Consider the following 25,665-nt stretch of genomic DNA (forward strand, 5'->3'; position numbering starts at 1 on the left):
TGGCCGCTACACTACCGTGCTGCGTGCACATGCAAAGCAAAGTTTTTGACTGTACCTCAGTATAATAATAAACCAATTTACCAATTTACACCAGCATTCTTGCACCCAGATACACTCATCCCATTTCTGCACGAACCACCCCGCTCTCACTTACACCAATCCTCATTTTATTCTCCCCACCTTCCTATCAACTCCCCCCAGATTCTACCCCTCACTGGGGGGCAGTTTACAGCAGCCAATTCACCCACCGACCCCACGTGTGGTTGGGATGTGGGAGGGAACTGGAGCACCCGGGGGAAACCCACGCGGTCACAGGGAGAAGGTGCAAACTCCACACACACGCACACGCACGCACACACACAGACACAGACACACACACACACACACACGCACGCGCACACACACACACACACACACACACACACACACACACGCAGCGCCGGAGGGGCTGGGATCGAACCAGAGTCTCTGGAGCTGGGAGGCAGTGGCTCCACTGTGCTGCCCCTCCCTGCAGCCCGTTTAGACACAGAAACTACCAGGTCGGGTTCAGCAGATCCCTCCCACATCGGGAACAGTGCCAGGACTGGGAGGCAGCTCTCCCTCTGAAGTGTTCGTTTCTCTCTTCTCCCCTGGTTCAAGCATGGCCTGCAACTGGGCAGAGAAGTGGGCAGTGTTGGCCTGCCTGGTGGCCGTGGGCGGTGTCCTGGCCTGCCTGCTGGCCCAGGGCTTGCAGTCAGCGGATGTGGAACAGCTAAGGAGAGAGGTGGAGAGCCTGAGGGAGGAGTGCGGAGTCTGGAGAGGAGAGAAGGCAGTGCAGGTTCTGACTGCCGCAGGTCAGGATGTAAGTGGCTTAACTAGCTCTGCTTTGCAAACACCACTCTGCTGTGGCCACGTTCCTGCAGGAGATTGAGAACGAATAGATCTGGATGAATGCCTGAGTCATTCGCCTCAATATTGTTTTCAGAAATGCTTTCATTTCATTTGCTGAAATCAGACTCCTAAATGATTTTGCAAGATCATTTAACTCTGTGACTCAATCACTTAAGTCATATTGGGGTGGAGTATCACATTGGGGTCTGGGGGGTGTGATGCCTAGAAGCAGATACCACAGGAGTTTTCTAAAATGGGAGAATGGGGAGGGGTAGGGTGTTGTCGAAGATTTGGGGAGATTTTCCACGATTGTGAACGGGGAGCCTGGGATTATGGTGATTGGCCCTGTGAAATGCTGGTGCAGTTGTTAATGAATGAGTCCTAGAGATGTATGTTTTAATGTATGAAAGATAATCAGAATCAGGTTAATGGTCACTGACGTATATGATGTGAAATGTGTTGTTTTGTTGCAGCAGCAGAACAGTGCAAACACATAAAACTACTATAAATTACAAAAAGAAATACTGCAAAAAAAGGTAGTGTTTATGGACCATTCAGAAATCTGATGGCGGAGGGGAAGAAGCTGTTCCTGAATCGTTGAGTGTGGGTCTTCAGGCTCCTGTACCTCCTCCCCCGATGGTAGTAACGAGAAGAGGGCATGTCCCGGGTGGTGAGGGTCCTCAGTGATGGATGGTGCCTTCTTGAGGCACCGCCTCTTGAAGATGTCCTCAAGGTCGGGGAGGGTTGTGCCCGTGATGGAGCTGGCTGAGTCTACAACCTTTCTAGAAACGACCACCTTTCTAGAAGTATCTCACAGTTGCAAAGAGAAAAAACTTTTAATTTGTTGAAGTTTTAAATTCAGCTGGATAGACTGTAGAACTTTAAGCTCTGAAATTTCTTTGTCCTGGTTCTTGTCCAGACCTGACCTGGCAGTCCTCCCTCAGTGCCAAATTGGTTCACTATTGTCACATGTACTGAGTTACAATGAAAAGCTTTGTTTTGCATGTCATCCATACAGATCATTTCATCACATCAGTCCATCGAGGTAGTACAAGGGAAAATAATAGCAGAATGCAGAATAAAGTGTTACAGAGAAGGTGCAGTGCAGGCGGACAATAAGGTGCAAGGCCATGACGAGGTAGATTGTGCAGTCAAGAGCATAACTCCCACCAAACCTTCGGGATCTAACCTTCCACGAAGGTTGTGGGTTTGAATAACCTACCCCAGAGACTCGAACACAACAACCCAGGCCGACACTGTATGGGAGGGAGGGGGCAGGCGTTCGGGTGAGATGTTAAAGTGAGGATCAAGTCTACAACCTCAGGTGGATGTAAAAGATCCCTAGACATGATTTGTTGGCCACGTCTCAGTGTGCGAGGGCAAATACCTATCCATCAATTGATACCATTAACAACATTATCTGGTTATAATGCAGTGGGATCCTGCTGTGCACAAGTTGGCCACCATTTTACTAACTTTATTACCAATGACTATCATGTGAGGAACATGGCGGCCAGAGGGATGAGAAAGGCTCTTTAGAAATGCCGACCTTTTTTAATCAGGTATGAGGAAAGAAAGTTATTAATTTTCTTTGTTTTCTTTATTTTTTGTATTAGTGACAAAAACTGTGTTAAAGACACAGCTGATTGGTGGACAGGGAGCTCACAGAGCTCTTTGCTTTCCAACTGGCCTGAGGTGGAGAGGAGGGACCATGAAGATTGTCACATTGGGCATCCAATGGTAGGGGAGACGACTGGTGACAGGAGGTCACGTGATCATGGCTCCAGGAACGGGTCCAGATTTGGAAACTCGTGACACATTACCGTTAGGTTGAAATATCTGGCTTCCAACAACAGAAATGAAATAGTGTTTCTCACAGCAGCTTTAGTCTAGTTAGAGGCCCTCAGGTGACAATCAGGAGACATAATTTAACGTTAAGCCACCAACAGACGTGAGGGGTAGGTTTTTCACTCAGAGAGTGGTGGGTGCCTGGAATGTGTTGCCTGATAGGGTGGTGGAGGCAAATTCACTGGGGGCTTTTAAGAGGGGCTTGGATGGGCACCTGAATGACGGGAAAATGGAGGGAGATGGGCATTCTGCAGGTAGGAGGGATTAGCTACGTCAGCACAACACTGTGGGCCGAAGGGCCTGTTCTGTGCTCCACTGTTCTATGTTCTATGTTCACCTACAGAGAAGGTGGTGAATCTGCCCAGGAGGCTGTGGAGACTCAGTAATAAAAAACAGAATAATACTCAACAGGTCAGGCAGCATTTGCGGAGAGATGAGAATCCAAATAGGATAATGGCTGATCTTTTACCTCATTGCCACTTGCCACTGATTGGCACATGAACAGTCTCACTCTGGGCCACTCCGGGCCATTTTAAACCACATCACTGTGGTCTGGAGTCACGTATAGTCCCAAAGCACAACATATTTCCCACCCTGCAGGATATCAGTAACATTCCTGCAGATGATGGAAGTAACTTTTAGGGACGGTTCTGACTTGGAGGCGTTCAGTCAGAACCCGCAGATGGGAGCTTCACTCTGATTACCTTGGCTCCTGGTTAATGAACATTCCATTTAAAAATCCCTCCATGCTCCCTGTCTCTGCAACTCCCTCCCTCCCCTACACCCCTCTCTCTGTAACTCCCTCCCTCCTCTACACCCCTCCCTGTCTCTGTAACCCCCTCCCTCCCCTACACCCCTCCGTCTCTGTAACCCCCTCCCTCCCCTACACCCCTCCCTGTCTCCGTGACCCCCTCCCTCCCCTACACCCCTCCCTGTCTCCGTAACCCCCTCCGGCCCCTACACCCCTCCCTGTCTCTGTAACCCCCTCCCTCCCCTACACCCCTCCCTGTCTCTGTAACCCCCTTCGGCCCCTACACCCCTCCCTGTCTCTGTAACCCCCTCCCTCCCCTACACCTCTCCGTCTCTGTAACCCCCTCCCTCCCCTACACCCCTCCCTGTCTCTGTAACCCCCTCCCTCCCCTACACCTCTCCCTGTCTCTGTAACCCCTTCTGGACCCTACACCCTTCCCTGTCTCTGTAACCCCTTCTGGCCCCTATACCCCTCCCTGTCTCTGTAACCCCCTCCCTCCCCTACACCCCTCCCAGTCTCTGTAACCCCCTCCGGCCCCTACACCCCTCCCTGCCTCTGTAAGCCCCTCCCTCCCCTACACCCCTCCCTGTCTCTGTAACCCCCTTCCGGCCCCTACACCCCTCCCTGTCTCTGTAACCCCCTCCCTCCCCTACACCTCTCCGTCTCTGTAACCCCCTCCCTCCCCTACACCCTTCCCTGTCTCTGTAACCCCCCCTTCCTCCCCTACATCCTGTCTCTGTAACCCCCTCCCTCCCCTACACCCCTCCCTGCCTCTGTAACCCCCTCCCTCCCCTACACCCCTCCCTGTCTCTGTAACCCCCTCCGGCCCCTACACCCCTCCCTGTCTCTGTAACCCCCTCCCTCCCCTACACCTCTCCGTCTCTGTAACCCCCTCCCTCCCCTACACCCTTCCCTGTCTCTGTAACCCCCCCTTCCTCCCCTACATCCTGTCTCTGTAACCCCCTCCCTCCCCTACACCCCTCCCTGTCTCTGTAACCCCCTCCGGCCCCTACACCCCTCCCTGTCTCTGTAACCCCCTCCGGCCCCTACACCCCTCCCTGTCTCTGTAACCCCCTCTGGACCCTCCACCTCTCCAAGATCTCTGCCCTCCTTCTGTTCCGGCCCCTGACCACCCTCAGTTTCTGTCCCTCCACCACTGTAGGACCTGCCTTCAGCTGCCAAAGTTCTGCGCTCTGGAATTCCCTTCCCAAGGCACCATCCTTTCCCATCCAAGGCATGTTTGTGCTGGACAGGGATGACTCCTCAATACCTGGGGGGTTACAAGGACTGGCATGAAAATGCAGGATGAGGAAATGGGAACATTTTACATCAAAACTCTCCCCATCCCACTGATCCTGAATGGAAGATCCTACCTTAATTTAGTCTTTCCCGAGACTGGGAATTATAGGAAGGATATGGAAGCTTTAGAGAGGGTGCAGAGGAGATTTACCAGGATGCTGCCTGGATTGGAGAGCATGTCTTATGAGGATAGGTTGAGCGAGCTGGGGCTTTTCTCTTTGGAGAGGAGGAGGATGAGAGGTGACTTGATAGAGGTGTACAAGATGATAAGAGGCATAGATCGAGTGGACAGTCAGAGACTTTTTCCCAGGGCGACAATGGCTGACACGAGGGGGCATAATTTTAAGGTGATTGGAGGAAGGTATAAGGGGGACGTCAGGGGTCAGTTTATTACGGAGAGTGGTAGGTGCGTGGAACGCACCGCCTGCAGAGATTGTGGGGGCAGATACATTAGGGACATTTAGGTGACTCTTAGACACATGAATGATAGAGAAATGGAGGGCTATGTGGGAGGGAAGGGTTAGATAGATCTTAGAGCAGGATAAAATGTCGGCACAACATTGTGGGCTGAAGGGCCTGTACTGTGCTGTAGTGTTCTATGTTCTAAATACCCAGCAGGTCAGGCAGCACTGGTGGGGGAAGAGAGAAAGAGTCGACGATTTTGCTCGGGGACCCTTCATCAGATCTGGGTAACATCACGTTAGCTGTGTAGCAGCTAATGCTTCCAACATTTTCTGTTTATATTAAGTAAATGAACCATGGTTTGGTAGTTTTGTGGTCACTGCTGGCTTTTTAATCCAGATTTATATAATTACTTGAATTTATTCTCAAGATCAATAAGCGCAGGACTCTGGAAACAGGTCCAATGACAGCTGCTGTTCTGCTGTGGGCCAGTGGTTAAGGTGACGAATTAAAGTGTCGGTGTTAAACAGACCAACCATTGTCCTTTAAATTTATGGTGTAATTTGAGCTGTTTCTCACCCAAGTTCTTCCCGCATCCTTACAGCAGCAGTGCTTTTTTATAGAAACATCTCTCCGTCAGCTGTTGGTTTAGTTACAAGGTGACGTGTGGCTGGCAGAGATCTGCGGAGGATAAACTTTCAAACTGAGCCCTGAAACTGGGGGAAGGAGGTGGTGGAGGAGCTGGGCAGGGTACAGGATGAGTTGAGGGGGGTGTACAGGGTGGGGGGCTTGGCCAACACCTGGGGACTGTCCCCCCTCTTTCACAGGTGGTCTCTCTGGGCTCAGGGTTGACTTGCTGACTTTCTGCCACAATAGTTTTGAGGAGCGAGATGCCTGTGAGTGAATCCTGTTACGGGGGGGGGGGGGGGGTGTTGTGGGGGTTGGTTGGTGGGTGCATTACACAGCGGCACCACACGGACGGGACACAGCAAGGACCCAATCCAACGGCCAGGTAGTCCAAGAGAACTGGAGACTGGGCAATGCTGTGCAGTCAGAACACACACACATAGAGGCACGTACACAGACACACACACAGAAGCACATAGATGGACATACATACACGCATGCAGACACACACAGAGAAACACACCCACAGACATACACACACACATGCAGATACAAACACAATGTGAGTGCATGCACACACTCCAAATCACACACACTAACCCACTAAGCACACAGACTCTAAGCACTCTTAGACCTCCTACAAACACACACATGTGCACACACATACACATGCACATGTTCATATATATGTAACACGTGCACATACATGTGCACATTCACACGCACATACGTGCACACATGCGCACATACATATGCACACACACATGTGCACATACATGTATGCACACACACACACACACACACACACACAGTTCATGTACCTCCTCCCTCACATCCCCAGACCCTGATCCCGTCCTCCTCCCTCAGACTCCCTACTTCAGCCTCCCTCTCCCTCCCCTCTACTCATCCTCATGCCTCATCCTTTCCCTCTCAAACACCTCCCCCCCTCGCCACCACCCTCCCCACCCAGCCTCCAGCTGCCACCTGCTCCCCCCTCCCAGATGGAGGGGATTTATCTTTAAACATTGACCTCCTAGTTCTAGATTTCCTCTCTGAATGAAACATCACCTCCACACCCACCCCGTCAAGAAGCTTCAAGGCCTTCCTTATACGTTTCAACACAGTGAGTGTCCACAACACTTAGTCATTGAAAGAACAGAGCCAACACCACAGTTATTCTTAGACATAAAGGAAGGGCTTGTAATTTCGCAACTTTTGAGAAATTCAGGAAGTCTCAAAGTGCTTTAAAAAACAATTAAGCTGTGTGTATGTGTTGTCCCATGATCAATAGCATGGAAATGAGAAATGATCTGTTGTCAGTTCTGTTAGGGAATGGATAAGTACACAAAGATAGGACTAAAGGTCAGGAATAGACCACATAGCTTGCTCTACCATTCATTATGTTCACCGCTAATCTCACTCTAACCTCAACTTTAATTGTGTGCAGTTCTGGTTGCCCCAGTACAGGAAGGATATGGAGGCTTTAGAGAGGGTGTGGAAGGATGTGGCCTGGATTAGAAGGGCATGAGCTATAAGGAGAGTCAGAGAGTCATACAGCACAGAAGCAGGCCCTTCGGCACACCTGGTCCATGCCAACCAAGATTCCCATCTAAGTTAGTCCCATTTACCCGCATTTGGCCCATAAGCTTTCCTATCCAAGCTGGACAAACTTGGCTTGGTCTCTCTGGAGTGTCGGAGGCCTGATAGAAGTTTATAAAATTATGAGAGGGTAGACAGTCAGAATTTTTTGAGGACATGCGTTTGAGGCAAGAGGGGTAAATTTAAGGGAGATGTGTGAGGCAGGTTTTTTACACAGAGAGCGGTGGTTGGTGGTGGAGACAGATATGGGTTCAAGAGGCTTTTAGACAAACACATGAATATGCAAGGATGGAGGGATGTGGATCATGTGCAGGCAGAAGGGATTTAGTTTAATTCGGCATCGTGTTCTGCACAAACTTTGTGGGCCGAAGGGCCTGTTATTGGTACTGGTATTGGTATTAGTTTATTATTGTCACTTGTACTGAGGTACAGTGAAAAACTTGTCTTGCAAACCGATCACACAGGTCAATTCATTACACAGTGCAGTGACATTGGGTTAGTACAGAGTGCATTGATGTAGTACAGGTAAAAACAGTAACAGTACAGAGTAAAGTGTCACAGCTACAGAGAAAGTGCAGTGCGATAAGATGCAAAGTCACAACAAGGTAGATCGTGAGGTCAGAGTCCATCTCATTGTATAAGGGAACCGTTCAATAGTCTTATCACAGTGGGGTAGAAGCTGTCCTTAAGTCGTGCCCTCAGGCTCCTGTATCTTCTACTCAATGGAAGAGAAGAGAAGAGAAGAGAGAATGACCTGAGGGGGGGGGGGGGGGGGGCGTTGATTATGCCGGCTGCTTCGCCAAGACAATGAGAGGTAAAGACAGAGTCCAAGGAGGGGAGGCTGGTGTCCGTGATGTGCTGGGCTGTACTGATCTGTGTTCTTTATTCTATGTTCTATGTTGTTTGTTCTATGTTCTTCGTTTGTTGTTCTATGTTCCCTTGGCTGGCAGCAAATGATTTATTGAACAGTGGGACATATTTCCTTCAGGATGGGGAGGGAATGGGGCCACAGAGATTGACAGCAGTTGGTGAAAAGATCAGAAGTTAAACGACTGCGGTGATGGTCTGGAACTCAACCCCCTTAAAACAAGGGAGGCACAGACCCCTTTCACCTTTAGGAGATGCCAAGCAGAGCACTTGGGGAGCTGTAGCCTTGTGTTGGCTGATGTTTGGGGCTAGGAAGGAGACAATAACCCCAATGGCCTCCTAAGTCTATGTTGTCCGTTCTGCTCAGTAGAATGACATTGGGTCCTGGTTGTGCCCACAGGTCTCCCTGATGCAGGGCAGCACCAGGCACCCGACCAACGCCGAGCCTGTCCCGCAGAACTCCAGCACCCAGTCCACCCTCCGTGGCAGGGAACCAGCGCACCGGGCAGTCCGCGTGGAGCGGGACTCCAGGCAGAAGTCAAAAGGAAGACAGAAATGTGAGGACCGAATGGTTTAGCCCCTGCTCCTACCCACCGTCCGTCCATTGGTGTATACATGTCGGGACCACTGACCGCCAAGCTGGGGGCGGAATACACACCCCAGAGGTGGTGCATGAATCTGAGGGGTGGTGTTCAGATCTCAGGGGGCAGTATGTGCATCTCAGGGGCAGTGTGCCAATCTCAAGGGTGGTGAACCAATCTCAGGGATGGTGAACCAATCAGGGGTGGTGAACCAATCTTAGGGGTATTGAACCAATCTCAAGGGTGGTGAACCAATCTCAGGGGTGTTGAACCAATCTCAGGGGTGTTGAACCAATTTCAGGGGCACTGAACCAATCTCAGGGGCGGTGAACCAATCTCAGGGGCGGTGAACCAATCTCAGGCATGGTGAACCAATCAGGGGTGGTGAACCAATCTCAGGGGTGCTGTACCAATCTCAGGGGTGCTGTATCAATCTCAGGGCACTGAACCAATCTCAGGGGTGGTGAACCAATCTCAGGGGCAGTGAACCAATCTCAGGGGTGGTGAACCAATCTCAGGGGCACTGAACCAATCTCAGGGGTGGTGAACCAATCTCAGGGGCACTGAACCAATCTCAGGGGCGGTGAACCAGTCCTGCAGTTGGTGTACATACAGGTTGAATATACTAGTTATGAGGGGTTGTGTACACATCTCAGGGGGCTGTGGGGACTGTATTTATCTCGGGGTCAATGTACACGTCTTGGGAGCTGTGTTGCAATATTCGGGACTGTGTGAGTCTCAGGGACAGTGCACATAGTTCAGGGCTGCACGTATTTCTCAAGACTGCAATTCAGTTGTCAGGAAGTGGGTATGAATTCAAGGATCTGTGTACATTTCGCAAGGTTTGAATGCCAATTTCAGGGGTTTTGAGGAGATGTGAACCAATATCAAGGAGGGTGCTTTTCATGAACTGTGTACAAAGGTTCAGCAAAGGTGCTTTGTGGGGACTCTGTATAAGTCTCAAGGACTTATATATGCTTCTGAGGGATTGTGCAGATCAAGAATTCTGTATCAATCTCAGGGACGTAGAGAGCCTGAAGCTAGTGTTCTGGTATCAGGAGCAAGTACAAATCTTGTTCTGTGTACGACTCTTAAGTCAGGGAGACATTCAATCTGACAGACTACCAAGGCTTGAAGGGTCCACACAGTGATCCTCACCAAAGCTAGGCAGCAGAGGAATGCAGGGAGGCTTTAAGGGGATATTGACCAGCTAAGTGAAAGGGCAAGGATGTAGCATATGGAACTATATGGAAAAGTGTAGCGTCACCCAGTTTGGTAGAAAAAATGGGGGAAAAGTATATTTGTTTAAATGATAAGAGATTGAAAACCGCTGGTGTTCAGAGGGACATTAATGTCCCTGTGCACAAACCACTGAAAGTTAACCTGCAGGTTACAGCATCCAACTGATATGTTGGCCTTCACAGCAGGAGGAGTTTGAGTGCAAGAGCAGGCACTTACTTTGGGCCCTGATGCAACTGCATCTGGAATATTACGTACAGGTCCGGTCTCCCGACTTGCAGTAGAAGGTTTACCAGTCTGATTCCTGAATGGGTGGGTTTGTCATACAGGGAGAGATTTGGCAGGCTAACTCTCTGTATTCTAGAGTTTAGAAGAGCATTCATTGAAATGTACAAAATTCTTAATGTTCTTGACCAGGGAGGTGCAGGGTTTATGTTTCCCCTGGATGGGGTATCTGGAGCCAGGGAAGGAGTCAGCCAGCGAGGGCTGAGATGAGAAAACACCACTTCACCAGGGGTAGTAATTCTCTTCCAAGGGCCCTGTGGAGTATATTAAAGAGAGAGAATAGATTTTTAGATGTTAAGGGATTTGGGATTAGTGCAGGAAAGTGGTGTTAAGGTAAGAGATCAGCCACAATCGTTGCCTGGCAGAGCAGGGTGTCATGGTTCCGAGTGCTAGCCCCCGATTCGGCTCCATCGATGGATCGTCGTTGTGCAGCACATGGAGTCCATGTGCTACTAGTCGCATAATGACACACACCTGAGCCCCATCAGGAGACTAGCATAAGAGCCCTGGTTTCACTCGCACTAGTTGCCAAAGTATTAGTCAACCTTTGGGTATATGTTGTCTCCTGGCTGCTTAGAGCTCTCAATTGTAGAGCAGTCCTGGTTTCACTGTTCCTCTTAGGATATCCAGTTTTCATGTTATGACCCCACCCCAGAGCCCCGAGGCAAGATTTCTTCTGGTTGCCGCCTGCATTTGGTTCTGAGAAAGCATCCCGACTCCAGTCTCGTACCAGTGCGCTGCATTTGGATTTCCCGTGAGCTCACTCTTCACTTGACATTGTGACACAGGGAGCTTCTATTTTATGTCGGCTAAGTGATCTCCCACGTGCTGGCTCCTCAGAGCTTCTCCACCTTTCAATAAGATCATGGATTAAATGGATCCTCAGCTCCACATTCCTGTCTACCTACGATGCACACCCCACCCCCAATATCTATAAAGAATTGATCTACCTCTGCCTTAAAAATATTCTATTTCCACTGCCCTTTAAGGAAGAAGTTCCAAAGACTTTGAGAGGGGAAAAAAATGGTCTCATCTCTGTATTAAATGGAAGACCCCTTATTTTTAAACAGTTCTAGATTCTCTCACAAGAAGAAACATCCTCTCCACATCTTCCCTGTCAAGGCCCCTCAGGGTCTTGTGCCTTCCATAGGAAGAATGTCATTAAGCTGGAACCGGTGCAGAAGAGATTTGCAGGGATGTAACTGGGACTGGAGGGTTTGAGGAGAGACTGGATAGGCTGGGCTTTTCTCCCTGGAGCAAAGGAGGCTGAGGAGTGACCTTACAGAGGTTTATAAAATCATGAGGGGCACAGTCATAGAGTCATACAGCATAGCCCAACGACGACCAAGATTCCCAGAACAATTGGCCACGTTTAGCCCGTGTCCCTCTAAACCTCTCCTATCCATGTACCTGTCCAAGTATCTTTTAAATGTTGTTAATGTACCTGCCTCAACCACTTCCTCTGGCAGCTCGTTCGATATACGGACAACCCTCTGGGTGAAAAAGTTAGATGAGTTGGACAGTCACGATCTTTTATCCCCAAGGTTAGGGGAGTCTAAAATTTAGAGGACATAGATTTAAGGTGAGAGGGGAAAGATTTAAAAGGAAACTTTTAGAAGAAACTTTTTCACACAGAAGGTGGTGCGTATATGGAACGAGCTGCCAGAGGAAGTGGTACAATTACATTTAAAAGACGGTTAGACAGGTATATAGGAAAGGTTTAGAGGGATATGGGCCAATACGCAGGCACGTGGGACCAGCTCTGGTAGGCATCTTGGACAGCACAGACAAGTTGGACCGAAGGGCCTGTTTCCTTGCTGTATGATTCGATCTAAAGGGCTGTCGTCCAAAGTTACTGAGGTTTACTCTGCCCTGATGTTGCGGCGAAAAGCTCCTCACAGGACAAAGTTTAACACCTCCCCACAGTTGGAGGGAGAGAGGTTCTGATCAGCTGGAGAAGCAGCAGGGTTTAGCGAGGAAATGCCAGAGCCTGGAGCCACGGTAGCTGAAGGCATGGACGCTGATGACAGATAGCGGAGAGGGGAAAATGTACAAAAGCACTGAGTCAGCCGAATGCAGAGGTCATAGAGGATTGGAGGACATTGCAGAGGAAGGGAGGGATAGGGTCTGTTATATACTGTTGCATTGGGTTGCTTTTGTTCTGGTCTAACTGACCGGAAAAGAAGGCAAATACAATGTAAGTATTCATCTCGAGAGGACTAGAACATCAAAGCAAGGATGTACTGCTGAGGCTTTATAAGGCATTGGTCAGACCGAATTTGGAATATTGTGAGCAGTTTCGGGTGTGTAAGGAAAGATGTGCTGGCCCTGGAGAGGGTCCAGAGGAAGTTCACAAGAATAATCCCGGAACTATGAGGAGCGTTTGATGTCTCCAGGCCTGTACTCTACGGAGTTCAGAAGGATGACGGGGAGATCTCATTAAAAGCTACTGGATACTGAAAGGCCTGGATAGAGTGGACGTGGAGAGGATGTTTCCATCAGTGGGAGAGTCCAGGATCCGAGGGCACAGCCTCAGAATAAAGGGACATCCCTTTAGAACCCTGATGAGGAGGAATTTCTTCAGCCAGTGTGCGGTGAATCTATGGAATTCGTTGCCACAAAGGGCTGTGGAGGCCACGTCATTGGGTGTATTTAAGGCAGAGATTGATCAGTTCTGGATTGGTAAGGGGGGTTAAGGGTTGCAGGGAGAAGGTGAGAGAATGGCAGAGCAAATTCGATGGGCTGAATGGCCTAATTCTGCTCCTATATCTTATGGTCTTGTGGAATAATGTTCCGAGTGATGGTGCCAGCATTGAAATGTTGCTCCATTAACTGTTCCCTGTTCTCATTGTGTCCAGGGAGGCGCTCACTAATGCACCTGGTACCCTTGGCTATCACATCACAAGGTAAGTCATGGTGGCTTGGACGGGTGGAGAAGAGGTCCCAACTACCCCTGGTCTCGCCGACCCTCTACGGAGACTCCCCTCAGGAGAATCAGAATCAGGTTTATTATCACTGACGTATGTTGTGAAATTTGTTGTTTTGTGGCAGCCGTACAGTGCAAGACATAAGACATAAGAACTACTATAAGTTACAAAAATAAATAAATAGTGCAAAAGAGGAATAACAAGGTAGTGTTCATGGACTGTTCAGAAATCTGATGGCCGAGGGGAAGAAGCTGTTCTTGAATCGCTGATTGTGGGTCTTCAGGCTCCTGTACCTCCTCCCTGATGGTAGTAACGAGAAGAGGGCATGTCCCAGGTGGTGAGGGTCCTCAGTGATGGGTGCTGCTTTCTTGAGGCGCCGCCTCTTGAAGACGTCCTTGGTGGTGGGGAGGGTTGTTGCCACGACGGAGCTGGCTGAGTCTACAACCCTCCGCAGCCTCTTGCGATCCTGTCCGTTGGAGCCTCCATACCAGGCGGTGATGCAACCAGTCAGAATGCTCTCCACCGCACATCTGTAGAAATTTGCAGGAGTCTTTGGTGACATATTCAATCTCCTCAAGCTTCTTCAGAGGGGTGATCATGCAGGGATGGGTGGAGAGGGCAAAAGGTGGTAGAGGAGAGCGGACTGGGGTTATAATGGGTAAGGGAGGGAAAGGATAATGTGGAGGGGGAAGGTGTAAATAGTTGGGTAGCTGGATGGGGGAGAGGTTAGTAAGCTGGGAGGGGTGGTTAGGAAGGGCAGAGGGCTTTAGTCATGAGGAGAGGGGTGGGTGAGAAAGGATAATGGGGAAGGGGAGGTGAGATGACTGGCGGAGGGGAGGGAGCGCAGTAGCGGAGAGGCATTTGAGGGTTGGGGGCGGGGGAGGGGAAACCAGTTGGAAGGTGTAGGTGAGAAGGGGGGGTACGTTGGGAGGTAGCGTTAATGATGTGTTAGATGGGACGGAACAAGGTAAGTTGGGGAGGAGGGAGCTTAGGTGGGAGGGGCGGGGGTGGGTTATTTAGGAGGGGAAGGATCCCAGGAGAGGAGGGGTAGAAGAAGTGGTTGGGTAAACTTTATGCATGGTTTTGACAGACAGGAAGACCCACAATCTTTCCTGAGCCTCTGGTTTCACAACACTGAGCCAGTGGTTTCAGTCCGTTTCCCAAGCTAGAAGTGAGACTGCCCATTTCCCTCCACAGATGCTGCCTGACCCGCTGAGTTCCCCAAGCATCTGGCACATTGCTGCAAAGGAACTGTCCTCTCTGGCAGGGGTCCAGAATAGGGACACAGGGCCTGGTCAGGAAGGAACTCTGTCCCTGTCCCAAAGTATTCTCAAGGATGGCGGGGGGTGGGGGTCAATTAGAAACTTCAGAACTGAGGGTGGTAGATTTTCAGTGGTCAAGGGGATTAGGACATCATGTGGGAGACAGAATTTAAGGTACTAATCTAACTGAATGGCCGAACAGGTTCGAGAGGCTGATTAGCCATCTCCTGTTCCTTATGTACCGTGTTGAAGGAGAGGCAGTTTCCAACAGGGGAATGGGTTAAACGTTTGGAGGAATGTTCCAGGGCTGAGGAGAAAGAGCAAGGGGTGGAGGGTGGGATTAAATGGATCAGGCTTTCAGGTGTGAGGGGTTGAGTGTCCCAGGGGTACTGAGTTTGGGAATGGGCCCGTGCACACAGTGAGAATCATAAGACCCAAAATGTAATCAGGACGCCCATTTTGGTATTGCTATTGGTTTATTATTGTCACTTGTACAGGGGTACAGTGAAAAACATGTCTTGCATACCGATCGTACAGGTCAATTCATTACACAGTGCAGTTACATTGAGTTAGTACAGAGTGCATTGAGGTAGTACAGGTAAAAACAGTAACAGTACTGAGTAAAGTGTCACAGCTACAGAGAAAGTGCAGTGTAATAAGATGCAAGGTCACAACAAGGTAGATTGTGAGGTCAGAGTCCATCTGATCGTATAAGGGAACCGTTCAATAGTCTTATCACAGTGGGATAGAAGCTGTCCTTAAGCCTGGTGGTACATGCCCTCAGGCTCCTGTATCTTCTACCTGATGGGAGAGGAGAGAAGAGAGAATGACCCGGGTGGGTGGGGTCATTGATTATGCTGGCTGCTTCACCGAGGCAGCGAGAGGTAAAGACAGAGTCTGAGGAGGGGAGGTTGGTTTCCGTGACGCGCTGGGCTGTGTCCACAACTCTCTGTAGTTTCTTGAGGTCCCGGGCAGAGCAGTTGCCATACCAAGCCATAATACATCCAGATAGGATGCTTTCTATGGTGCATCGATAAAAGTTGGTGAGTGTCAAAGGGGACATACCGAACTTCTTTAGCCTCCTGAGGAAGTAGAGGTGCTGGTGAGCTTTCTTGGCCGTGGCACCTACATGATTTGACCAGGACAGGCTGTTGGTGATGTTCATACCCAGGAACTTGAAGCTCTGAACCTTCTCGACCTCAGCACTGTTGATGTAGATGGGTGCATGTACACCACCCCCTTTCCTGAAGTCAATGACCAGCTCTTTTGTTTTGTTGGGGTGGGGGGAGGAATTTAGTGGTGGTGCAGTGGTTAAATGGGGATAAGGAGACACCACTGAGCACAGAATGATCTCCCTGTTGGGAGAAGAGTGTGGATGGAGGGCAGTGAGGGGAAGGATTAGCCTTGCCTGTGGCGCTTGTCCTAGTCATGTTGCTGGTACCATCTGCTGTGGGGGTTTGAGTTGGCTACTTGGGTAAGGAGATCTATTGGAGAGGAGAAGAGCCCGTTAATAAGATGAGGAAAGTTAGCAGAGTTTGTTTCCTGGAATGGTAATATGCACTGTCCTACATTCCTCGCTCCTTGCCACAGGTGACACCACGATAATTCACTGGCAGAAGATCCTACACACCGGCAAATCCATTGAGCAGAACAACAGCATGATCTCCATTAAAGGGAGCGGCTATTATTTCATATATACTCAGGTATGGTGTGTGCGAGAGGGTGCACTCCCAGTCAGAGGGCCCAGATGTACAGTGGGGTAGGAGGGACGTGTCAGAGATGGGGGAAAGACCCTGGGGAGGAAAGGGTATGAGAGAGAGAGAATGAAAGAGGGATAAGAGGGAGGGACAAAGAGAAAGAAAAAGAAAAAAAAAGGAAAGGATTGGGGAACAAATGAGTAAATTAATATGCTGTCTTATTATGTCGGCTTAGCTCAGTTCATGTCTAAGTCCCACTCCAGAGACAAGTACATTTTCCAAGGGCAACGCCAATACAGTGCTGAGGGAGGGTCACACTGTGGGAGGGGTGGTGCTGAGGGAGTGTCACTGGGAGGGGTGGTGCTGAGGGAGGGTCACACTGTCAGGATCAATGCAAAGGGAGCACTGCTCTGGAAGGGGCAGTGCCGAGGGAGCACTCTGATGTTGGAAGGGCACTGCTGAGGGAGTGTTACACTGTGGGAGGGGCAGTGCTGAGGGGGTGCCGCACTGTTGGACGGCACTAACTGGAGGTCACAGATGGAGGAACCAGAGGATCAGACAGAGCGTGTTGTTGTGATTGGGAAACAGGCGATGGGGGCAGAGGAACCTACGGAGGGGTGTTGGCATACATTGGAGTGGGTCTGCCTGAAGAGCTCTCTCAAAGAGCTAGTACAAACACAATGGGCCGAATGACCTCCTTCAGTACTATATTGTTCCGAGCCTGGAAATGCCTCCTCCTCCCAGACGCAGCCCAGAGTTGGAGATCCCTTTCTCAGGGCAGGCTGGTGAGATCCATTCTCGAGCTGTGTGGTGGAGAGTGTGAGGGGGCTCCAGGGGAGGTTCCTCTGACCAGGTGCCCATTGAGGTTACATGGGGGCGGGGAGGGGGGGAGGAAGAGGGGAGGGAGGTGGGGGCTCTGTAACTGACTGTTATGACCTCTCCAACCAGGTCCTGTATCAGGATCAGACCTTTGTCATGGGACACATCATCAAGAGGAAAGCACCAGGGAGCCAGAAGGGGGGAGAGAACCTGCTCAGGTGCACTTGTAACATGCCGGAGGAACACCCCTTTAGTAGCTGCTACAGCGCAGGTAAGTCTGCTTTACTCCTAGCCTACTGCAAGTGTCTGACCAACATGGCTATGGTCTGCTGCTGGAGCAGGCTGGTCAACCTCCCAACCCTGCCCCACCATTCAGTGAGACCAATGCCTCACCCAAGCCTCTTCCCGACCCTTGGAAACAACTCCATCGACCTCAGTCTCGAATACAGTGAGCTGGGCTACAGAAGTCCAAAGGCTCACACCCCTCCATTGAAAGAGTTTTCTCCTTGTCCTGTGGCCCAGTGGTAGACTCTCCAACCAGGGTCACCAGACCCCAGTATCATCCCTTGTCAATCCCCCCAACAGTGTTGTTTGTCTCAACACAATCACCTCTCATTTTCCTGCTTTGTCAGTTTTCCCTGTGTACGACAAGCCCATCACACACGTAGTCACTGAGGTGAATCTACCCTATCTTGATTCCAAGCCAGAATACCCACTGGTGAAAGAAACTTAAATCTCCCCCAATGTACGGTTGGGTTGCCAATACTGCCAACTCTCACTGACTGCATGGGACACTTCGTTGATGCACCCTACTGCTTACTCCGAGTGTACCTGCCCTCGAACACAGAGACCCAGCCGCAGGCAGCTGTAAAACTGCGATCTCAGCAAGACTTGATTATCCGGGTCCTCCAGACCTTGCATTGAAGGCCATAGCACCATTTAGATTACTTGGAGGAACATCTTCTGCTAGAGAACAAGGCTCCCCCATACACAAACACTGAACAATTGATATCATTTTAAAACGTTTCTGTTTTTCTATTCCTCCTACCAAGGTGGACGACCTCACTTTATCTCACAGTAAACTCCACCTTGCCTGCCCATTTGCTTACCCTGTGTATATCCTTTTGCAGCCTCTTCCTACTCCTTCCCAGCTCACTGCCCCAAGCCCACGTTGTATCATCAGCAAAATCTCGGATTAGTTACACATGAGGCCTGTTCAGGTATAACATTAAAAACTGAGCCAACCCAAGGACTTTCCCTATATCATAAGATATAGGAACAGAATTAGGCCATTCGGCCCATTGAGTCTGCCACACCATTCAATCACAGCTGTTTTTTTTAACCCCATTCTCCCGCCTTCTCCCTCATAACCCTTAACCCCCTTACCAATCAACAACCTATCAACCTCTGCCTTAAATACACTTGGCCTCCACAGCCGTCTGTGGCAACGAATTCCACAGATTCACCGCCTTCTGGCTGAAGAAATTCCTCCTCCTCAGTTCTAAAGGGACGTCCCTTTATTCTGAGGCTGTGCCTCACTAGTCACACACTGTAGGACTGAGAATATTGTACCTGCCAATGTACACCGTGATGCAAACCGGAATCATTTAACAGAATGTACATCCATCCTGATCCAATCCCAACACATACAGCTTGTTCCTGCTTATTCCAAGCGTACCTGCCCTCAAACACAAAGACCCAACTGCAGGCAGCGCTACAACTATGATCTCAGCAAGACTTGGTTACCCTGGTCCTCCAGACCTTGCGTTGAAGGCCGTCGCACCATTTGTCTTTTTGATTGCTTGGTGTAGTTGGTGGAATATCTTCTCCCTTTCCTGAACCATCATTATTTCATGCACATGACTGACGGGTGCTGTGACATACTGAAAGCCCAGTATTGGTGGTAGTGATGTGGCACTCCACTAGTCTGCTGTCTGCTCCTCTGTTTTCTGTCCTTTAACCAACCTCCCACATGTTCAGTCTGCCAACCCTGTGGTATCGCCCAGCGGAGAGATCACATAATGCACCTCAAAGGGTAATTTCAGAATAAAAACAGGACGTGCTGGGTATAGGGTTCCCAGTTCTGACAAAGGGTCTCAGATCTAAAATGTTAATTCTATTTTTCTTCCACAGATGCTACCTGACCTGTTGTTTCTAGCATTTGTTTCAGATTTCCAGCATCTGCAATTTTTGTTTTTGATTTTTCAAAATAATTTTGCATCTTCAGAAGTGTGGACAAGTAATAGATGCTGGTACCAAGCTTCAGGACTGCTTTTGTCCTGATGCAGGGTTCTGACCTGAAACATCGACAATTCCTCTCCCCCCACTGATGCTGCTCGACCCGCTGAGTTCCCCCAGCCATTTGTTTGTTGCTCCAGATTCCAGCATCTGCAGCCTCCTGTTTCCCCTGGTTCCAAGACTGTCCACTTCTCCCTACTGGTGCCAATGCACTGCTAAGATCCTGGCGGTCCCTACAGAAAATAGAGTTTCAACCTAATGCAAGGAAGAAGTTGATAGACTTTGGATCTGGGGACCAGGTGGGAGAGGGACCCAGGGCACAGGATCACCGTTACCTTACTGAGTGGTGGAGCAGATTTGCAGTCCATGCTTGCTCCCTATGTTAGCAAAGGGTTAATCAAATGCAAGTACATCCAGTGAAGTTTTTCTTTTGTGCTAGTGTTCAGAATCGGATTTACTATCACTGACTTAGATGATGTGAAATGTGTTGTTTTGCGGCAGCAGTACTGTGCAAAGATATAATTTTACTATAAATTATAAAGGTAAATAAATAGTGCAAAAAAAGGTGTAACGAGGTAGTGTTCACGGGTTCATGGACCGTTCAGAAATCTGATGGCGGAGGGGAAGAAGCTGTTCCTGAATCACTGAGTCTGGCTCTTCAGACTCCTGTACCTCCTCCCTGATGGTAGTAACGAGAAGAGGGCGCATCCCGGATGGTGAAGGTTCTTAGTGATGGATGCTGCCTTCTTGAGGCACCGCCTCTTGAAGATGTCCTCGATGGCAGGGAGGGTTGTGCCCGTGATGGAGCTGGCTGAGTCTACAACACTCTGCAGCCTCTTGCGATCCTGTGCATTGGAGCCTCCATCCCAGGCAGTGATGCAACCAGTCAGAATGCTCTCCACAGTGCAGCTATAGAGATTTGTAAAGGTCTTTGGTGACATACTAAATCTCCTCAAACTCCTAATGAAGTAGAGCCGCTGGCGTGCCTTCTTCATGATTGCATCAACGTGTTGGGCCCAGGATAGATCCTCCGAGCTGCTGACCCCCAGGAACTTGAAGCTGCTCACCCTTTCCACCGCTGAGGACTGGTGCGTGTTCTCCCGACTTCCCCTTCCTTAAGTGCACAATCATTTCCTTGGTCTTGCTGATGTTGAGTGTGAGGTTGTTAGAGAAGCACTTCTCCTTCACATTTCCACTCTGTTTTGTTATCTCAATTGCTTCTTGTGCCAATGCACTGCTAAGATCCCGGCGGACCCTACAGAAAGTGGAGTTTCAATCTAATGCAAGGAAGAGGTTGATAGATTCATGATCTGGGGACCAGATGGGAGAGGGACCCAAGGCACAGGATCACCGTTACCTTGCTGAGTGGTGGAGCAGATTTGCTGTCCCTATGTTAGCAAAGGGTTAATCAAATGCAAGTACATCCAGTGAAGTTTTTGTTTGGTGTTAATGTTTTGATTCAACCTTTGGTGATTCAAAAGATTTTGTTGCTGCCTTCGAACTTTCATAGAATCAAGAGGAATTTTCGGCACTATAAAGGCTATTCGTCCCATCGTGCCTCTGCTATATCGTGCTTCCTCACTTCTGGTCACAGATCTATCAGAGTTCATCCAGGTATTTTTAAACGTGCCAAGGGTTTGTGCCTCCTCCTTCCTTTCAGGCACCGAGTTCCAAACTCCCACCACCCTCTGAATGAAAAGAACTATTTCCTCTTTTACCAGTGACTTCCAGGCCTCTCTGGTTATTGTCCTCTCTGCCAAGGGAAATAGATCCGTCCTGTTCACCCTGACTAAGCCTCTCATAACTTTATACATCTTGATTCAATCTCCTGAGTGTTCCAGATCAAACAGCCCCAGCATGGTCAGTCTCTCCTCGTAACTATAACTCACCAGTCCTGGCAACATCCTCGTAAACCCTCTCTGCCCACTCTCCACTGCTTCTGTGACCAGAACTGTAGACAGGACTCTTGCTGCGGCTTCACTCATGATTTATACAGTTCCAGCTTGACCCTATTATTGCAACTTATGCCATGGTTAATGGAGGGATACAAAACCACATGCTTCCTAAATCAACCTACAACCTATGTTGGTTAGGACTAGGAAACAAAAGTCTTAAAAACTTAGTCATTGTATCATACAGCACGGAAACAGGCCCTTCGGCCCACTGAATCTGTGCTGACCAACAAGCTGCCATTCTACACTAATCCCATTTTATTGTCTCCACATTCCCCTCAAATACACACAAGGAGCAAATTACACTGGCCAATTAACTTACCAACCGACATATCTTTGGGATGTGGGAGGAAACGGGAGCACCATGTGATCACAGGGAGAACGTGCAAACTCCACACAGACAGAACCAGAGGTCAGGATTGAACCCAGGTCACAGGCACTATGAGCCAGCAGCTCTACCAGCTGCGCCACTGGGCTGCCCAGCTGGGCCAGCGCTGGGTGAAGGTTCTGTACGTGACACCTTGACTCACGGCCCCTCCTGCTGACAGGACAGCCCAGAACTGAGGCCTCAATGCGGTTGGGTTAGTTCACCCACAAGAGGGTGCACCAGAGTGGATTGGATTGGATCTAGCCCAATATATTTCTTCTGTTCTCTTTTTGAAGGTATCTATCGACTAGAGAAAGGCGACATCATAGAACTGGTCATCCCGCGCAGCTCTGCGAGAATTGCTAAGGAGAAGGACTCGACGTACATGGGACTGTTGAAGCTAGGACCTACCTAATGGAGTTCTCCTTAATGCAACACCTTCCCTGGCAGCTCCTTCCAATCAGAATTCCGCTGGCTCCTCCAACACTCCTGAATTCATCTTGGGATTTTCATCCTTATCTTCCCAACCCTCTGTAACCGAGTTAGGAAGGAATGTGGAAACAAGATTGTTTTCAGCCTTTTCAGTTAGATTACAGATAGCAAAGGCGCGAGTCTCTGTCACTGGGCTGAAAGTCCAGTGCAAGAACCCATCTGCTTCACTGATGTCCTCAGGTAAGGAACCCTACCATCCTTTACCTTTGTGTCACCCCAGGTCCCTCAAGCTCATAACCCCTCTCTGAAATGGCCAGATCATACAGTTATACAGCACAGAAACAGGCCCTTTGGCCCAACTCATCCATGCTGACCAACTTGCCTACCTGAGCTAGTTCCAACTGCCTGCATTTGGCCCATATCCCTCTCAACCTTTCCTATCCATGGAGCTGTCCAAATGCCTTTTAAACATTGTAACTGTACCCGCCTCTCCCACTTCCCTGGCAGCCCGTTCCACACACCCACCACCCTTGTGTGGAAAAGTTGCCCTTCATGTGATCCCTTTAAATTGTTCCCCTCTCACCTTAAACCTGTGCCCTCTACTTTTAGCCTCCCCTGGGAAAAAGGCTGTGACCATTCCCCTTATCTACGCCCCTCACGATTTTATACAGCCCTCAGTCCCCTATGCTCCAAGGAAAACTACTCCAGTCTGATTCTGTGAATGAACTGATCCAAAGTTGTCCCAAGACAAATCCGCTGCTCTTGTTCTGGGATGCTGCTCTTTCCTGTTCCCTGGAATCTTGGGAGTCTGAGGAATTCCGTTCCAAATCACTGAGCTATGGCATTTATCCTCCTTCACCCAGCCCCCAGCACCAAAGACCACCTTAGAAAGCCCAGCCCTTCTCACCTCTGCTGCCAATATAAATGACAGGAAGTAGTGCAAGGGGCATCATTGGCATCGGATCAATGGAAGTGGTGTTTGGATAGTGACTGTGACCCTGGGACCAGTAGTGAGCAAGTAAACCCTACCACCTCCTACCCTTCCTGTCAGGGCTGCCAGCTCTGGTTGGATGGTTCCCTAGAGGGGGACCACATGCCCTCCTGGCCCATCTCCCCCTCCTCACCTCCTCTTTCTGAGTTGTCAGAGCCCATTTGAAAAGTGACCAACCTCTGTTATCGAATTGGATGGCCTACAAGAACATAGTGGTTACAGGCCGGGTATCTAAGACCATTGATCCAGAGGCACAAGTTCAAACCCCACCATGGCAGAAGAGGGAATTTAAATTTAGCCATACAGCACAGAAACAGGCCCTTCAGCCCAATTCATCCATGCTGACCAAGATGCCTATCTAAGCTATTCCCATTTGCCTGCATTTCACCCATGTCCTTCTAAACCTTTCCTATATATGTACTTCTCCGAGTGCCTTTTAAATGCTGTTAATGTACCTGCCTCAACCACTTCCCCTGGCAGCCTGTTCTATATACGGACCGCCCTCTGGGAGGAAAACTCACCAGGTTCCCATTAACTCTCTCCCCTCTCACCCTAAACCTACGGCCTCTACTTCTTGATTCCCCAGCTCTGGGTAAAAGACCGAGTGCAATCAGCTTAACTGTGCCTCTCATTTTACAATATACATCTCTAAGATCACCCCTCATTCTCCTACACTCCAACTGTCCCAACCTGCTCATCCTCTCCCTACAGCTCAGTCAAGCAACGTCCTCATAAATCTCCTCTGCCCTCTTTCCAGCTTAATAGCATCTTTCCTATAGCAAGGTGACCAAAACTAACACAATACTCCGAATGCAGTCTCACCAATGTCTTGTACAACTGAAAATTTGGGTAATTTTTTTTAATGAAATAAAAGCTATTGATACTACTAACGGTAACTGTAAAACTACTGGATTGTCAACAAAAACCCATCGAATTCACTAGCATTCTTCAGGAAAGGAAATTTACCCCTAGCCTGGCCAGTATGAGATTCTGAACCCATGCAGTTGACTCTTAACCACCCCCTCAAGTTTAAGGGCAATTAGGGACAGGCAATAAATGCTGGCATTGCCTGTAACGTTGGCATTTCATGAATGAATTAAGAACACCCTTCTTTCTCTCATCCCCGTACAAGCACTGCTATGAAAATCTTCTCATTCTGTTTAAAGTGTGTTCAAAATTCAAAGTTGGTAGCCATAAACAAATAGCAATCATTAAAAAAACCGTCGGCTCCAAGCCCCGAGGTTGAACAAGGAAGGAATCGATGCTGTGTTAAACTGTGATGTAGATGCAGAGGTTAGATATGAAATCAGTTTGGGTAGAAATAAAACACACATTACAGCACAGTACAGGCCCTTCGGCCCACAATGTTGTGCCGACCTTTTAACCTACTCTAAGTTCAATCTAACTCTTCCCTCCCACATACCCCTCCATTTTTCTATGTTCAAAAATGTTTAAATGCGAGGGAAAGACATAGGTGGGAGTAATCTATAGACTCCCAAAACATTTCTTCCTGATTGGACAAAGTCAAAGTCAAATCTATTGTCATATGCATAAGTGCATGTGTGCACAGGTTGCAATGAAAATCTTACTTGCAGCAGCATCACACACACACAGCATCAGATACACGACCTTCACAAGAAAAACATAAATTAAACATAAACTATACAAAATTACAAAAACAAAGTCCATTGTAGTGCAAAGTGGTCAATGTGTTGCAATACTAAGGTAGTGATTAGGGTTGTGCAGGTTGGTTCAAGAACCAAATGAGTGAAGGGAAGTAGCTGGTGGTGTGGGACTTCAGGCTTCTGTACCTCCTGCCCGACGGTAGCTGCGAGAAGATGGCACGGTCTGGATGGTGGGGATCTTTGATGATGGATGTTGCCTTCTTGAGTCAGAGCCTCATGTAGATACAAAGCATGAATGGGGAAATATCAAAGGCATGTAAGAAGGGAACTGGAATTATCGTGGAATTTTAGTCTGCATATTGATTGGACTGATCAAACTGCAAGGGTACCATAAAAGGGGAATTTGTGGAGTGTTTCTTAGGGATTGATTCTTAGAGCACTACGTTACAGAACCTAATTGGGAACAGGTAATTAGATTTGATCATATATAATGAGGGAGGATTAATAAGATATCTTGGGGTTAAGGATACCTGAGGAAATAGGGATCATAGCATGGCAAAGTTCCAGATACAGTTTGAGGGTGAACACCCCAGATCCAAAACCAGTGTTCCTGACTTCAATAAGGGCCAATACAAAGGCGGAAGTTGTTTGGAGTGAAATTTGTAAACGGGCCAAGGGATAGGTCAGTGGATTAACAGGGGCAGATGTTTCAGTAGCCTGTTTATAATGCGCAGCAGAAATTTATCCCAATTAGAAAGAAGGATTCAATGAGAAAGATGAACCATCCATGGTTAACAATGGAGATCAGGGAAAATATCACATCAAAGACTTGAGTTTAGAATGTGGCAGGGGCTAGTTATAGACCAGGAACCAGCAGCAGGATAATAAAAGGCTAATTAGGAGGAAGAAAGTTGATCATGACAGAACATTGGCAGGTAATATCAAAATAAAAAGAGCTTCTGTGGATAAATTAAAATGAAGTAGATA

At 48.9% G+C, this 25,665-nt stretch overlaps 1 protein-coding gene across 2 annotated transcripts; it reads left to right on the forward strand.

The window, feature by feature from the left end:
* The first annotated feature begins 595 nt into the window (after window positions 1-595).
* On the forward strand, window positions 596-23,884 carry LOC127586714 (tumor necrosis factor ligand superfamily member 13-like). Of its 2 annotated transcripts, XM_052044872.1 has the most exons (6): window positions 596-841; window positions 8,664-8,820; window positions 13,227-13,274; window positions 16,148-16,260; window positions 17,203-17,344; window positions 21,927-23,884. In XM_052044872.1, exons 1-6 carry the CDS (start codon window positions 641-643, stop codon window positions 22,043-22,045), a joined length of 780 nt encoding a protein of 259 aa, XP_051900832.1. In that variant the 5' UTR covers window positions 596-640; the 3' UTR covers window positions 22,046-23,884. The 2 variants fall into 2 exon arrangements, with proteins under 2 accessions (XP_051900832.1, XP_051900833.1); XM_052044873.1 differs by lacking the exon at window positions 13,227-13,274.
* The last annotated feature ends 1,781 nt before the right edge of the window (window positions 23,885-25,665 follow it).

Source organism: Pristis pectinata, chromosome 37 (assembly GCF_009764475.1).
Source record: "Pristis pectinata isolate sPriPec2 chromosome 37, sPriPec2.1.pri, whole genome shotgun sequence".
NCBI classification, from domain to species: domain Eukaryota; kingdom Metazoa; phylum Chordata; class Chondrichthyes; order Rhinopristiformes; family Pristidae; genus Pristis; species Pristis pectinata.

What these genes read in the sequence shown, in the direction of transcription:
- LOC127586714 (XM_052044872.1), top strand. Translation starts at nt 641, where the DNA reads ATGGCCTGCAACTGGGCAGAGAAGTGGGCAGTGTTGGCCTGCCTGGTG. An exon ending in GTCAAAAGGAAGACAGAAAT is followed by an intron (nt 8,821 to 13,226) that starts GTGAGGACCGAA and finishes CATTGTGTCCAG; the next exon opens with GGAGGCGCTCACTAATGCAC. An exon ending in CTTGGCTATCACATCACAAG is followed by an intron (nt 13,275 to 16,147) that starts GTAAGTCATGGT and finishes TCCTTGCCACAG; the next exon opens with GTGACACCACGATAATTCAC.